Source organism: Colobus angolensis, unplaced genomic scaffold, assembly GCF_000951035.1.
Source record: "Colobus angolensis palliatus isolate OR3802 unplaced genomic scaffold, Cang.pa_1.0 Scaffold142, whole genome shotgun sequence".
NCBI lineage: Eukaryota > Metazoa > Chordata > Mammalia > Primates > Cercopithecidae > Colobus > Colobus angolensis.
Window position 1 is genome coordinate 2,988,100 of NW_012114511.1, and position 15,010 is coordinate 3,003,109.

General features: G+C 38.2%; 2 protein-coding genes across 2 annotated transcripts in view; one reads left to right on the forward strand and one right to left on the reverse strand.

The window, feature by feature from the left end:
* LOC105507019 (transgelin-like) overlaps window positions 1-5,905 on the reverse strand; it is a 7,230-nt gene extending 1,325 nt beyond the window's left edge. The window contains 3 exon segments of the mRNA XM_011935361.1: window positions 102-303; window positions 5,374-5,407; window positions 5,877-5,905. Coding sequence (XP_011790751.1) covers window positions 102-303; window positions 5,374-5,407; window positions 5,877-5,905 — 265 coding nt within the window.
* A 537-nt stretch (window positions 5,906-6,442) lies between these two features.
* Window positions 6,443-14,247, forward strand: LOC105506964 (putative neuropeptide Y receptor type 6). The gene is given in 3 exon segments (XM_011935274.1): window positions 6,443-6,694; window positions 13,155-14,169; window positions 14,171-14,247. Coding segments are annotated over 2 exon segments (870 nt in total). The 5' UTR covers window positions 6,443-6,694; window positions 13,155-13,341; the 3' UTR covers window positions 14,213-14,247.
* Window positions 14,248-15,010: the final 763 nt, after the last annotated feature.

A 15,010-nucleotide genomic window follows, 5' to 3' on the forward strand; every position in this document is an offset into this window, starting at 1 on the left:
TGGATATTAGCCCTTTGTCAGATGAGTAGATTGCAAAAATTTTCTCCCATTCTGTAGGTTGCCTGTTCACTCTGATGGTAGTTTCTTTTGCTGAATCACACCATTCTTTAGCCAGAGCTGGAAGCCCAGGCACCCACGGTCTCGGCAGCCCACATCAGGGCCACACTGCACTATGATCCGCTCCACCAGCCATTCCTCCAGTCCCTCGTCGTACTTCTTCTCAATTCTGGATGGAGCTTCGCAACTCATGCCATAGGAAGGACCCTTATTGGCCCTGTCTGGGGAGAGAGGGCTTCCTCGGGCCTCAGGAAGGAGTAAAGACTTTGTCTGGGCTTGGACAGACCTTTTTTTTTTTGTTTAAGAGATGGGGTCTCACTATGTTGCCCTAGTTGGACTTAAAACTCCTGGGCTCAAGTGATCCTTTCACCTTAGCCACCCAAGTAGCTAGGACTGCAGATATGTGCCACTGTGCCCAGCTATCATATGTTATCTTTTTTCTAAAATATTCAAAATTATCTATAAAAATTCAAAGACAAAATACAAATATAATTAACAATTACCAAATTTTAAGTAAATGTATTATAATAAAGTTTAAACTTTAATGTGATTTTTTAAAAAGCTAAGTCCTATTGTGTATTTTTACAAATACAGAACTACTCACAATTCTAGAGTTCAAGGCTCATCTATGGTCAATATCCACAATATCAGGACCTTCACACATAAAATTTAAGAGTAATATGAATTGTTTAACATTGCAAAATATTCCTCAACTGCCATGAGCCACTGTTACAAATATCATCCTAATTTATATCTCCAGAACCACATACTGGAATACAAAGAGAAACAAGAAAATGGATGCTTAGCAGCCCTGGGAAATGTTACTTCAATGTGCAAGAATCTGCTGCATTTGTGCTAATTAATTTGTCTTTTCCTTCACCTAAGAACTTGTGTCACTCAAATCCTCCCCATACTCCAAAGCAGTGTCCATGAACAGCATCAACAGCCCATAACCTTCATGACATTCACAGAATCACTTTTTGCTTCAGTGGCACACGGCAAGAGATGGAGGAAAGTGTTATCTGGAGCCTGAATAGTGTTAGGTCACTACAGTGGACATTTGGATAACAAATTGTACTATGTCACTTAGTGCTGGATCTTAAATGACACTTATATTTTGAACATTTGTGATATATGCGTCCTTTAAGTATAAGATCCAAAGCAGGGGCCCCTGTTGCCCAGGTCTTAAGGTGATACTCTAAACTTTAGTGAATATTTCATCCAGGATCTACTAAAATCTAAGAAAAAAAAATTCGAGCAGATTGATAACAGCTTTTCTTTTTAAAATGTATATAATGAGAGAGCTGTTAACAAAGTCAGAAGAGTTCTTGACAGAAGTAAAGATGGCTATAGTCGGGGAGAAAAGAAAACAGGAAATCTTTCTCTACCAAGTTTCTGCAATAATTGACTAATTATAACATGGATGACTGGGAGTTTAGAACCTACTACTTGCATTTTTCAATCTTAACTTTCCCTAATATGGTAAAAACCTAGGTTCAGAAAATCATCTCATGTCTTAATTCAAGCTTATAAAGGTATATCAGATTAAAGGCAATAAAACATATTTTATAACTAAAAATAAAACACAATATAATAACAGAGCAGAAATCAACGTTACAAGGGCTCTGGAGAGATAAGAAAAGTCAGATACTCAGTTCTTTTTTTGGATACTTTTATCAACCAAACTGCCTGCTGTATAAGATTACTGGCCTATAAATTAACTTTTGCAATTAAAGCAGAGAATTTTAACTTGAGGCAAACAAAACCCTATTGTTCACTAAGTTTTATCACCAACGATTACAGGACAGACAGATCTATATCCAACACTGTATGCTTAAAAAGAAACAAAACTTGTTTTTCAATTATGAAAGTATGTTTTTCAATTATGAAAGTAATATATGTTCATTATAAAAAACTTTAAAAACTACAAAAATATAAAATGGTATAAAGTATGAAAGTCACCCATAATCCTAACCCTAAACTATTAACATTGTTATATTTCCCTTATTGTGTATACTGCTTTGCATATTTGAGATCATACTGTGAACCATGATCTTATACCATTCATTTTTCATTTAACTTTACCTCATAAACATTTCTCATATTATTTTATTATTCCTAAATATCATTTGCAAAGGCTGCATAAGTCATATGCAGACTTATACTCTAATTTGCTTAACCATTCCCCTAATGTTGGAGGTTTAGGTTGATCTTTGGTTTCTTACTACTCTAATAACACTGTGATGAACATCTTTATTTGTAAATCTTTATCTGCATTTCCTAATATTTCCTTAGGGTAGAACTAGACTATGGAAACCAAGAAAATAAGTATTTTTAAAATATCTTGAATGTTTGTCACCAGTTTTTTCTAATAAGGTATTCTACATTATATGTCCACCAATAATGTATAAAGTGTCCTTTTCACCTTCCATTATTAGTGTATCAGGTATTCATGACTTTTTTCCAGTATTTGATTATCTTATAAATGAAAATAATTCATTGCTGTTTTGTTTTCTATTTCTCTACTAGTGAAACAGAACCTTTTTTTGCAAATATTTGTTAGTCTTTATTTGCTCTTCTGTTAATTGTCCATACATACTAATAGATACTAATATGTATCTTCTTGGTGATTCATATGTATGTTTCATAAAGAAAAATATTGTCTTTTACATCATATTTATTGTGATTATTTCCATTTTTGTGTCTTAACTTACATATTGATTTTTTTCAAGAAAGTTAAAAAATTTTTAAATAGGCATCTCATCTTTTCCCCTTGTATTTTCTTCTTTTGATTTTAAGCTTATTCATTTATTCATTAATTCAACAAATATTCACCAAAGACTTGCTATGTGCCAGAAACTATGCAGTAACACTAAAGATACAGCAGTAGATAGGACATATTTCTTGCCTTCAAAGAGTTTCTATTTGGCCAGGCAAGGTGGCTCACACCTGCAATGCCAGTGCCTCAGGAGACCAGTTTGGGAGGACTGCTTGAGACCAAGAGTTTGAGACCAGCCTGGCCAACATGGCAAGAACCTCCCTCCACAAATAAAAATTTTAAAATTAAATAGGCAAGGTGGTACATGCCAGTAGTCCCAGCTACTCAGAAGGCTGAGGCAGGAGGATCACTTGACCCTAAAAGCGCAGTGGCATGATCTTGGCTCACTGCAACCTCCGCCTCCCGGGTTCAAGTGATTCTCCTGCCTCAGCCTCTCAAGTAGCTGGAAGTATAGGCACATACTACCATACCCGGCTAATATTTGCATTTTTAGTAGAGATGACGTTTCACCATGTTGGTCAGGTTGGTCTCAAACTCGGGACCTCAGGTGATCTGCCCTCCTTAGCCTCCCAAAGTGCTGGGATTACAGGCATCAGCCACCTATTTTCTATATTTTCTTGTATTGTCTACTAAAATATTTTTGAGTCTGTTTTCTCAAATTCTTTTGCCTGGAATTTATTCTAGTATACACTACAAAACTAAATTAATATTTTTTCTAAGCAGCTAGTTAACTATTCTAGCAATATTTACTTAATAATTATTTCCTTCCCCAGAAATCCTTACTGCTAGCGGGGAATGGTGGCTCACACCTGTAATCCCAGCATTTTGAGAGGCCGAGGCGGGCAGATCACTTGAGGCCAGGAGTTCGAGACCAGCCTGGGCAGCATGACAAAACCCCATCTCTACAAAAAATACAAAACTTAGCTGGGTGTGGTAGCACATACCTGTAGTCCCAGCTACTCGGGAAGCTGAGGCAGGAGAACTGCTTGAACCCGGGAGACGGAGGTTGCAGTAAGCCAAGATCATGCTACTGCATTCCAGTCTGAGTGACAGAGTGAGACCCAATCTCAAAAAAAAAAAAAGCAATCCTCACTGCTTTCATATATTAACGTGTTATATATACCAGGCTCTATTTCTGTCTATTCCATTCCTTGATCTGTCTGCTAATTCTTGGCCCAGCATTACATTGATTTAATTATTCACACTTTATAATATTTTAAAATATTTGGTGTTGTCAGTCATGCCTTTCATTTTAATTATTCCATTTTTCAAAGCTATTTGCACTTCCAAATCTTTTATAAGTAATTTTTTATAACCCCTCTTGGGATTTTCATTGGAATTGAATTATAAATACAATTTAACTTGGGAAGAAACAAAATCTTTATAATATTCAGTCTTTCAATCCAAACATTCCTTTTTTCCATTTAATCGTTCTTGAAGGCATTAATGTATTCCTGGTGATTCCAGAGAAATCAGAACTATTAATTAGTAGGCTTCCATTTATATATATACCATAGTTCCTAAGCACACCCAACCTTGATGACAAAGCAGTGTCTTTGAAAAGGAAAACAAATAAATGGACATTGTGTTAGCCCCTCATCATTTGTTTACACCGGATTATAACAACTTTCTGTGTGTACCTAGGTGAGCAAAAATGTTAACAACAGTGGACCTTCCACCTCAGAACACAGATTTACACCAAACATCCCCTCACAAGTTTTTTAAAAAACGACTCTGTTTTTGTAATTTCTCAATTTCCTACTCATTACAGACTTTCTTTGGAATAATAAACAATAAACTGTTATTAACTCAAATTATATGTTTCTACTAAGGGAAATTCTAAACAACAACAACAACAGTAACAACTACTAACTATTGAATATCTACTATGTTCTATCATTAATCTTCAAAATAATCCTGCAGGATAGGTGGCTATATTCACCTTACAGGAAAGGAATCAAAAGCTTAGAAAGCAGAGGAGCAAATCCTTTCCTGCTCTGCGTTCAGCCACCCCCGCAATGCTTTATGCTCCTTTTTTTTATTTGTAACACTTTGGGAAATTATTAAAGGAAGATCTATTGCTTCCTCCTTTTGGGATAGAACTGGATGGCAAAAAATTAAATTAAATTAAATTTAAAAAGCTTAGAGAGAAGCTCAAGATCACCCAGCTAGGTAATGCTGAAGAATCCAAATTCAGACCTAGCTCTCTCCCACTCAAGCTGACTCTCAAAATCTTCATCATCATCACAAATAACTAAAATGATCTCTTAACATCCACCAAACCTGTGGCATCACTAGCTTTTGCCAATATTCTATGTACGGAAAAGGTACTTTTCAATAGCCCTACAATCTTCCAAAGTTTGCTGCTCTCTGTATTTTAAATACAAACAGGTAAATAAGTAATGGGACACTGCTAAAAGCTGACTGGGGAAAGAAATACAAGCCACTAAACTGCTTTGACAGTATCTGCTCTTCAAGTTCTTACAGAGGAGGAGATTGGCTTCACGTCCATAGAACACATCCCACTCCTACTCTACCTGCAAGTCCACATAGCCAGTGACCGGCAGGATTCTATAAAACACAGATACACAATGTCAGTGTTGTTGACTACCTGGAAATTTTGACTTTCTTTTGGGTAGTTGGATGTATTTGGGTAGGGAAACAGAATTGAGTCACATGGCTTGGTACTAAAATGTGGGGCTCTATCACTGAGTCCTTGGCTTAGGAAATGTAGTATTTGAAAATGTTGTGTGCTCATCCACTAGACCATGCCACAAATATTTTCAACCATACTCAATTTTCTACAACCTTGTTTTCAAAAGTCTTCAAACACTTACTATAAGGAAATATTTCTTATATTTAATATAACTCTTACTTTTTGAGTCTTTTATAATGATGAGAAATAGGCCCCTTACAGTAACAATTTTTCAAATACAGGAAAAGCGCTTTTTAGTCCCCATTTTCATCTATAGTCTATAAGCAGTTCAGCTGCTGTCAGCTCCAAAGTAGTTGATAAAAATCTTATATTTATAATACATACTTGCTCGGAAACTTGGGGTTAATTTCCATTTTAGAAGTATTTTTATTAATCTTATAAATTACTGCAAAATCTGGAATAGCACCATCTCTTTTTTTAAACTTTTAAGTTAAGGGGTACAAGTGCAGGTTTGTTACATAGGTAAACTGGTGTCATGGGGGTTTGTTGTATAGATTATTTCATCACCCAGATATTAAGCCTAGTACCCATTAGTTACTTTTCCTGATCCTGTCCCTCCTCCTACCTACTACCCTCCGAAAGGCCCCAGTGTGTGTTGTTGCCCTTTATGTGTCCATCCCTTAACTAACAGTAAATGCAGTAAATGCTCTAAGAACCATCATTAATGTTTACTAACAATTTTCCAGTAATATTTAAATTAAATGTCTGATTTTGGCAATGCTAATTTTTAAAGTATATATATATGCCAGAAAATGTCACAGATTTTCAAGATGCACTCTTATTATCATCTCTACAAGATGACTGAAAGTGACATTTTGAAAATATCTTTTAAACAGCTCCACCTAATGTCACTGCTGCTGAGATTTCTGACTCCTCCCTTCCAGCTCTTCAGTGGCCTTCAGTGCCCACTGGATTCCAAAGCTCACTCCTCTGTGCAATGATTCCAACTGCAGGGATCAGTGTCTGAAATGAAGCTGCAGATTGTCTAGTGGATAAATAATCCAAGAAGGAATGGGGGATGTTATGACTTTTTGAGAGGAGGCTAACATGTCATAAACTTTAAAAAATAATAATAATGGAAATGAAGAAAGAAAACAACAGAAGATAAAAAGAATAGCAAAAGAGCTAGAAATTTCCGACAGGTAAGAAAATGGGAAACAAACCTCTAAAATGCTTGAGAAAAATATTGCAAATGTGTTTATCTAATGTGTATTTCATGTTAGAATAATCCAGTTTTAAAAATAAGTGAAGATCATTAAAAATTGGAAATATAGTGCTTTTAGGCTAAATTGTACTAGATGCCTTTTTACGTATATGATTTGAAAAAAAACCCTACAGTTTTAGAATGCACTACTGTAAGAAAATTATAAAAAGAAATCACCAAAAGCTAGTATTGGCACAATGGGGTTTTAATTACTTTTGTTTATCTTTTAGTAAATAATCTTAAAAATCTGGTATACTTATTTTCACTGGCAGAGTTGAGATCTCCTTTCTTAATGCACTTAATGTTCTATTATTTTAAAGAACTGAAAACCTCCACATTCCTAAAATGATAAGTTCGGTTATTAACCTTCAAAGAAAATCAAAGTCAATTTAGACAAGCTGTGTTGGCTTATTTTTAAAAGAGTAGCTTTGAGAAGCGTGTATATTTTCCACTACCACTTTATATGGGTTCAGGTAATGGTCAAATTCAAGGAAAAAAAAAAACATATAAACCATTTTCAGCAGAGAAAATCAAAGTACATGTAATAAAAGAATGGTTGGGTCAAATGTAATCCTCAAGTCTTAAAAGACAGCACACACTTCTGCAATAGATAGATATGAAATTTGATTTTTGGAATAGGTGAACAGTTGAATAACTTAAGGAGGTTTGCATGATGTTGAATAACCAGGCCAATTATACTTTTTAATAACGCTGTAAGAGATTAGGCATTTGTTTCTTGATGCTTAGTGCGGTTACTTAATGTAGTACTTTGCTCTTAGGGTAAGCTCTAAGATGTACCTTTACAGAGATTCTAGTCTATTTGTTTTCATGGAACACAAATGATTAATTTGACTGATTTTTTTTAAAAGTGAAATGACCAAATAAACTAGAAATATTGTTTTGTATATGATTTAGGAAGTAGACGTCTGTTCCTGGCTCTGCAGCTAACTACACAACCATGAGCCAGTCACTGGATCATAGTTTCCACGTTTGTAAATCAGAAATAAAGTATCATTCCTATCTAGAGTACAGGGCTACTGTAGAAATCAAGTAAGATAGCAAGATTTGTCAGCACATGAATTATTGATGAATTAGTTAATGAACAATGCAGTGCTTTAAAAATCATTAAGCCCTGAAGAGTATGAGACGTTATCTGCATCGGCACAACCACAGAATCTGTATTCTTAGAGATTTAAGAAAAAGGAGAGAGAATTCTATGGGAGATGCTCACAGTGTGGTCCTTCCCTATTTTGGGATCCTCACATATATACTTGGGGGTTGGGAGATGTACAAAACTTTATCCAAAGCCACAAACTCTCTGAAGTTACATAACAGAATTTTGTTCACATAAAACAAATAGAAAATGTTCTACTTCTTTGTTTTTAACATTAAGAACAGGAAATACAGAACTTGTTATAAGAAATATAAAACAGGAGGCAATAGAAAATCATGGAAAGAACACGGAACTCTCTGGAAGCCAGAAGACTTGGGCTCTGGTCCCTGTTCTACTAATATTTAACTGCAATGCTGCAATATCTGTCAAATGGAAGGAATATATTAGAGGACCTTTATAGTCTCTTTCAGATCAAAGCACCTAAGCCCCGAATGAAATATAACAAATAATGTAAAATACAATTTTTCTATGCTATGGACAATTAAGGGAAAGGGGGAAAACAAGAGGAGAGAATAAAACAGATGGACAGAAAGAGAGGAAGAGAATAAATGGTAAGGAAAAAAGCAGACAGACCAAAAGGCAGACATACACAAACTCTACCCCCAGTTTTCTCCCCCTCAAAAAATGAATTATATGAATAAAGAGACAGAAGAAAGATACACACTAACAAAATGACACTCAGATGCAGAAATAAATACGCACATAAAAACTTTGGTGGAATTATGCTCTTATTTTGTTCATCTTGAAACTTTTAAACACAAAACTACCCCAAAAAATTAACATAATGTTGTACTTTTACGTTAAAAGGCATAAACTGAATTAGTTCAAAGCAGGTGCCTCATGAGCTAGATACAATCAAGTGGAAGATTTAGGATTAATTGCTGCCATATGCTACTAATATTTTTTAGCAAAATGTCACTTGATAATTTGAGATCTCACTTCCATGGGTCAATTCCAACCAAACAAGCCAAAGATGAACTCTCCTAAAATAGAAATGTATCCCAAGAATTTTTTTATGAACCAGGGCTTAGTATTATTTTGCTTCCAGATAGGCAGGATTTAAATATTTTAACTTAATAGTTACCAAGTATGTAAAGTGTAAATCCCACATTGCCATTTAAAGCCTATATTTGGGCATTTTGCTATTTAATCTTCTCTGTATGGTGTAGAGAGTGCTGGATAATGTAACTCCAGCACTCTCCTTTGATTCCCTCCTAAGATGAGGCCCTTCAGACCTACAGGCTTTTCTGAGCTCCAAGCTGAGATAATCCCCATTCACTATGAAGTCAGCCCAGATTGACAAGAATAGGCAACACAAGAGCTCCTGATGTTTATTCTCATCTCTATCTGCTAGGAACCCTGCAAAATTATATGAGTTTTCATATCTGTAAAGAGAAAACCTGCAAGATTCATAGGAAGCTTTTCTTTCTTGTAGATAATAAGAGTTGGAAGAAAAAACACACAAGACTTTGCTGGGTTTGTTTGGTTTTAGCTAACTCCTTGGACTTTTGTGTACTTTGGTTTTTCCCTCTATGAAATGGAACTATAACAATCCCACTCCTCCCTAACACAACTGGTGATGAAGAAATAAACAGCATAGCAGATATGAAAGCACTCATAGCTCTTTGGAGGATGAGGGTTGGATCAGTTCAGTCCAAGTGTCTGAGACATTCAACAAGAAGAACAACAACAATAATGAGCACTTGGGTTTGAACAGGGTTTAACAGTTTATACAATTTTTTTAATTTTTAAAAAACTTTTAAGTTCAGGGGCACATGTGCAGTTTGTTATACAGGTAAATTGCATATTGGTCAGGTGCGGTGGCTCACGCCTATAATCTCAGCACTTTGGGAGGCCAAGGTGGGCAGATCACCAGGTCAGGAGATGGAGATCATCCTGGCCAACATGGTGAAACCCCTGTCTCTACTAAAATACAAAAAAAAATTAGCTGGGCGTGGTGGTGCATGCCTGTAGTCCCAGCTACTTGGGAGGCTGAGGCAGGGGAATCACTCGAACCCAGGAGGCAGAGGTTGCAGTGAGCCAAGATTACGCCACTGCACTCCAGCCTGGCAACAGAGCAAGACTCCGTCTCAAAAAAAAAAAAACAAAAAAAAGTAAATTGCATGTCATGAGGGTTTGGTGTATGGATTATTTCATCACCCAGGTAACAATCATACTACCCGATAGGTCATTTTTCAATCCTCTCAAAATGTTTTAAATATATTATTTCATTGGCCTTTATAACAAGGTATGAAGTAGGGAGGCTATTTTTTATTTCATTGGACAAATAAAGAAATTGAGGCCAAGAGGAGAGTGCCTTGCCCAAGATCAAACGGCTAATAAACAACAGGACATGTCTCCTGACACGAAATCTAGTGCTCATTCTAGTTTACCAAACTACATATGCAGTTCATGCCTATTTCCTTTCATTCCTATCCTCCTTCAAGTGAGGCTTGCTTGGCAGGAGGCCTCGAATTAGAAATCAAAGCTTTCTATCTCTCATGTATAGTTCTAATCTATCAACTGCATAGAGAGCTTAAATTTGACTTGAAATTCTCCTTCGGTCAATATCTATGAACTCTGGGTCTCATGAGTCATCCAGGCCTTAAACTTTCCTTTTGAATACCATTATTTGTAAATGTTGCTATTTCACATATTACCACATAGCATCTGTTAAAGCAAACTAAATATAGCTTGAGAAGGACTCCGTACTTCTATATTTGAGTCCCTGTGGATGAACTGTAACCTAGCTTAATAGGCAGACAAGATTGAAAACCTAACTTAGGAGTATGTGCCTGTAACAATAGCTGAGTCTTGGCCAGTCCCAGTGGTCATACTTCAACCACTCATAGACTGCTAAGCATTCAAACTGTGTTCAAAGAAGGTAAACGTCAACCTGTAACCAATCCAGCTGTTTCTGTACCTCACCTCCAATTTCTGGACATCACTTCCCTTTTTTTGATCTGTAAGTTTATTCTGACCACAAGGCATCCCTGCAGTCTCTCTGAATCTGCTGTGATTCTGGGGGCTGCCCGATTCACAAATCGTTCATTGCTCAATTAAACTCCTTCAAATTTAATTCAGCTGAAGTTTTTCTTTTACCATGTCTGAGATCAGTTCCTTGGATCCTCCCTCCTCGGCCTCCCAGTAGCTAGGACTACAGGTGCACACCACCATGCCCAGTTAATCTGTGGTATTTTTATGCTGTTCCTCATTGTGTTTTTCATTGTTGAAACCATGACAGACCTAAGTATTCTTAAGGTGATTTCTTTCCAATAAGAAACTGTTAAGCCTTAGATCTCAGAGAGAATGTGAGAACAGGCCATCATAATTTCAAATAGCAAACAAAATTGCATTCCCTTTCATTCCTATTGCTCAGTTCCCTTTATCAACGTTATTTATGTTGTTTTCCTCAAACTCCTAAAGATTAAACCAAGATGAGGAGTTTTTTTTTTCCCCCCTTTGCTGTCTTTCCATGTTTTCTCTTTGGGCCAGAAATCCCAGCACTTTGAATGGCAAGGAATCCTTCAAGCCTGTTGTACATCCTGGTATGAATAATTCTACCGAATATAACCACCCTAAACTATGCTGAGCCATAGAATCAGAGCCTGCTTTTCCTCTGGAAGTTAGAAGAAGGGATCTGCAGGAAGGAAGAATTGGAGGAATGCTTTTTAAATGAAGTTAATTCTGGGTAATAGCTCACTAGACACTGGCTGCCTTCCTTGCCTTGATCTCCAAAATCTGAGCAATGTACCCAGAAACTGCCTATGGCTTCAATCCCAGAGAGTGGAAAAAGTGAAAAGGAGAAGGCATACGCTATTCCATAGCAGATACGTTCTGTAATTCTGGCTCCCAAAATAAAGGCTGTAGACTGGCTCTGGGCAGTAGAGCTGACAAATTTTATTCAACATACATATACTGAGTACCTACTATGTGCTCTATGTTGGGGCTAGGGACAAATTCAGATGTGTGTTCTCACTTAATCTTCACAACTACTCAGATAGATAGATATTATTTATCCCTGTTTTACAGAAAAGAAAACTGAGGAGGAAGGGTAACTGGCCTACATCAAAGTCAGACTGATACCAAGAAGTGATGCTCCAACTGGAACCTGTCTTGGTCCATGTGTGATGCTTTAACAAAATAACACAGACAAAATATCACAGAGTTATAAACAATAGAAATTTATTTCTCACAATTTTGGAGGCTAGGAAGTCCAAGAGCAAGGTGCCAACAGGTTCAATGTCTGGTGAGGGTTCTTCTCTTCCAGAATGGCACCTTGTTGCTGTGTCCTCACATGGCAGAAGGGACAGAAGAGGCGAACTCACTTAGGGCCTCCTTATAAAAGGAGTGAGTTTGCCCTTATAAAGCCCTTTTATGAGGCCCTAATCCATTCATGACGGCAGAGCCCTCACGGCCTAGTCACCTCCTAAAGGCCCTACCTCTTAATACTGCTGCACTGGGGATTAAGTTTCAACATGAATTTTGGAGGGAACACAAACATTCAAACAAACCATAACAGAATCCAAATTCAAACACAGTACTCAGGCCTCCACAGCACAATCCCTATCCTCCTGACTTTTTATAGTCCATTGAAGCAAGTGGGTGCATAGTCAGGTGACCCTAAAAAAACACAGAAGTTAGCCAGGTGTGGTGGCTGACGCCTGTAATCCCAGTACTTTGGAGGCCAAGGTGGGCAGATCACGAGGTCAGGAGACAGAGACCATCCTGGCTAACATGGTGAAACCCCATCTCTACTAAGGATACAAAAAATTAGCTGGGCATAGTGGCATGCACCTATAGTCCCAGTCTCCTGTAGTCCCCATCTCCTGCCTCAGGAGGCTGAGGCAGGAGAATCGCTTGAACCTGGGAAGTGGAGGCTGCAGTGAGCAGAGATCACACCACTGCACTCCAGCCTGGGTGACGGAGCAAGACTCTGTCTTGAAAAAGAAAAAAAAGAAAAACAGAAGTTGATAGGGATAGAAACACATTTGGCTGCTTCTATAGTTAACAAGATGCTGTTACATTCCTTGCCTCAGGAGCTCTAAAGACTAAACTAGCAGGACAAAGAAAGCACCTGAGATGAGATGAGAGGAGGGTAAAGGTACAGAGAGATCCCCTGGATATTTGTTCTCTGTCCTCTCAGGGACTTTGCTACCCCTAGAGAATTATCCATATTGTTAAGAACTTGCATTAATATTCTGGGTTCTGTTTCATTTTTTAGGGTCTCAAGAGCATGCTCAAGTCATTCACGTGTTTCCATCAAATACAGACACAGATCAGGGAAGATTAAACCCTACTAATTTCTCATCAGATGCCTCAGAACAAAGTGCCTTCCAAGAACTAATGGTCAAAATATCCACCCATAAGACAAATAAGCTTATAAAATCTCTTCTTACAATCCTGACATAATGGAAGTTTCCCTAAACCACCCAGCATCTAATACAACCAGCACAAAGAACAACTCAGCATTTTTTCACTTTGAGTCCTGTCAACCCCCTTCTCCAGCTTTACTCCTATTACTTATAGCCTATACTGTGGTCTTAATTGGGGGCCTTTTTGGAAACCTCTCTCTCATCATCATCATCTTTAAGAAGCACAGAAAAGCTCAGAATTTCACCAGCATACTGATTGTCAATCTCTCCCTCTCTGATATCTTGGTGTGTGTCATGTGCATCCCTTTTACTATCATCTACACTCTGATGGACCACTGGATATTTGGGGATACCATGTGCAAACTCACATCCTATGTGCAGAGTGTCTCAATCTCTGTGTCCATATTCTCACTTGTACTCATTGCTGTCGAAAGATATCAGCTAATTGTGAACCCCCGTGGCTGGAAGCCCAGTGTGACTCATGCCTACTGGAGCATCACACTGATTTGGCTGTTTTCCCTTCTGCTGTCTATTCCCTTCTTCCTGTCCTACCACCTCACTGATGAGCCCTTCTGCAATCTCTCTCTCCCCACTGACCTCTACACCCACCAGGTGGCCTGTGTGGAGAACTGGCCCTCCAAAAAGGACCGGCTGCTCTTTACCACCTCCCTTTTTCTGCTGCAGTATTTTGTTCCTCTAGCCTTCATCCTCATCTGCTACTTGAAGATTGTTATCTGCCTGCGCAGGAGAAATGCGAAGATAGACAAGAGGAGGGAAAATGAGAGCCGGCTCAATGAGAACAAGAGGATCAACACAATGTTGATTTCCATCCTGGTGACCTTTGGAGCCTGCTGGCTGCCCCTGAATATCTTCAATGTCATCTTTGATTGGTATCATGAGGTGCTGATGGGCTGCCACCACAACCTGGTATTTGTAGTTTGCCACTTGGTTGCTATGATTTCCACATGTATAAATCCTCTCTTCTATGGCTTTCTCAACAAAAATTTCCAAAAGGACCTGGTAGTGCTTATTCACCACTGCTGGTGTTTCACACCTCGGGAAAGATATGAAAATAATGCTGAAACTAGTAGGCCTTACAAAACCTAAAAAGTTAGCACCAGGTGGCCCTAGATAGGGTCCCACCCTGCCTAGATAGGGTCCCACCCTGCCTCGATAGTGTTCCACCCTGATAGGGTCCCACCCTGCCAATTCCGGGAAACAACCTCATGAGGTCCCACCCTGCCAATTCCAGGGGTCTCACCCTGCCTCAAAGTTCCCGGAATTATCAACTCCAGGAAAGAACCTCATAAGGTCCTGCTCTAACCAATTAAACCAAGACCCCCTGCTCAGGCTATAGCTAGACCCAATCATTTTACGCCTTAAGCTTTGTTTGAATTTCGCGCCATAAGCTGTGTTTGAACTTGTGTTAGCATATATAAACAGCCTGTAACAAGCAGTCGGGGTCCCAGGACCAACTTAGAGCTTGGGACCCTAGCGCGCTAGTAATAAATAACTCTCTGCTGTGAACTCCGTGTCGGTGATCCTTCGCGACGACCCCTGCCCAGGAGGGAATCGAGAGTTCGGTTCCAACAAATGCCATCTCCACTATGCACACAGACTCCAAGGGGTCTTTAAGATTGGCTCGTATACCAACAGGTATATGAAAATTGATAATACTTAATGCTGAAGCTCTTCTTGAATGGGA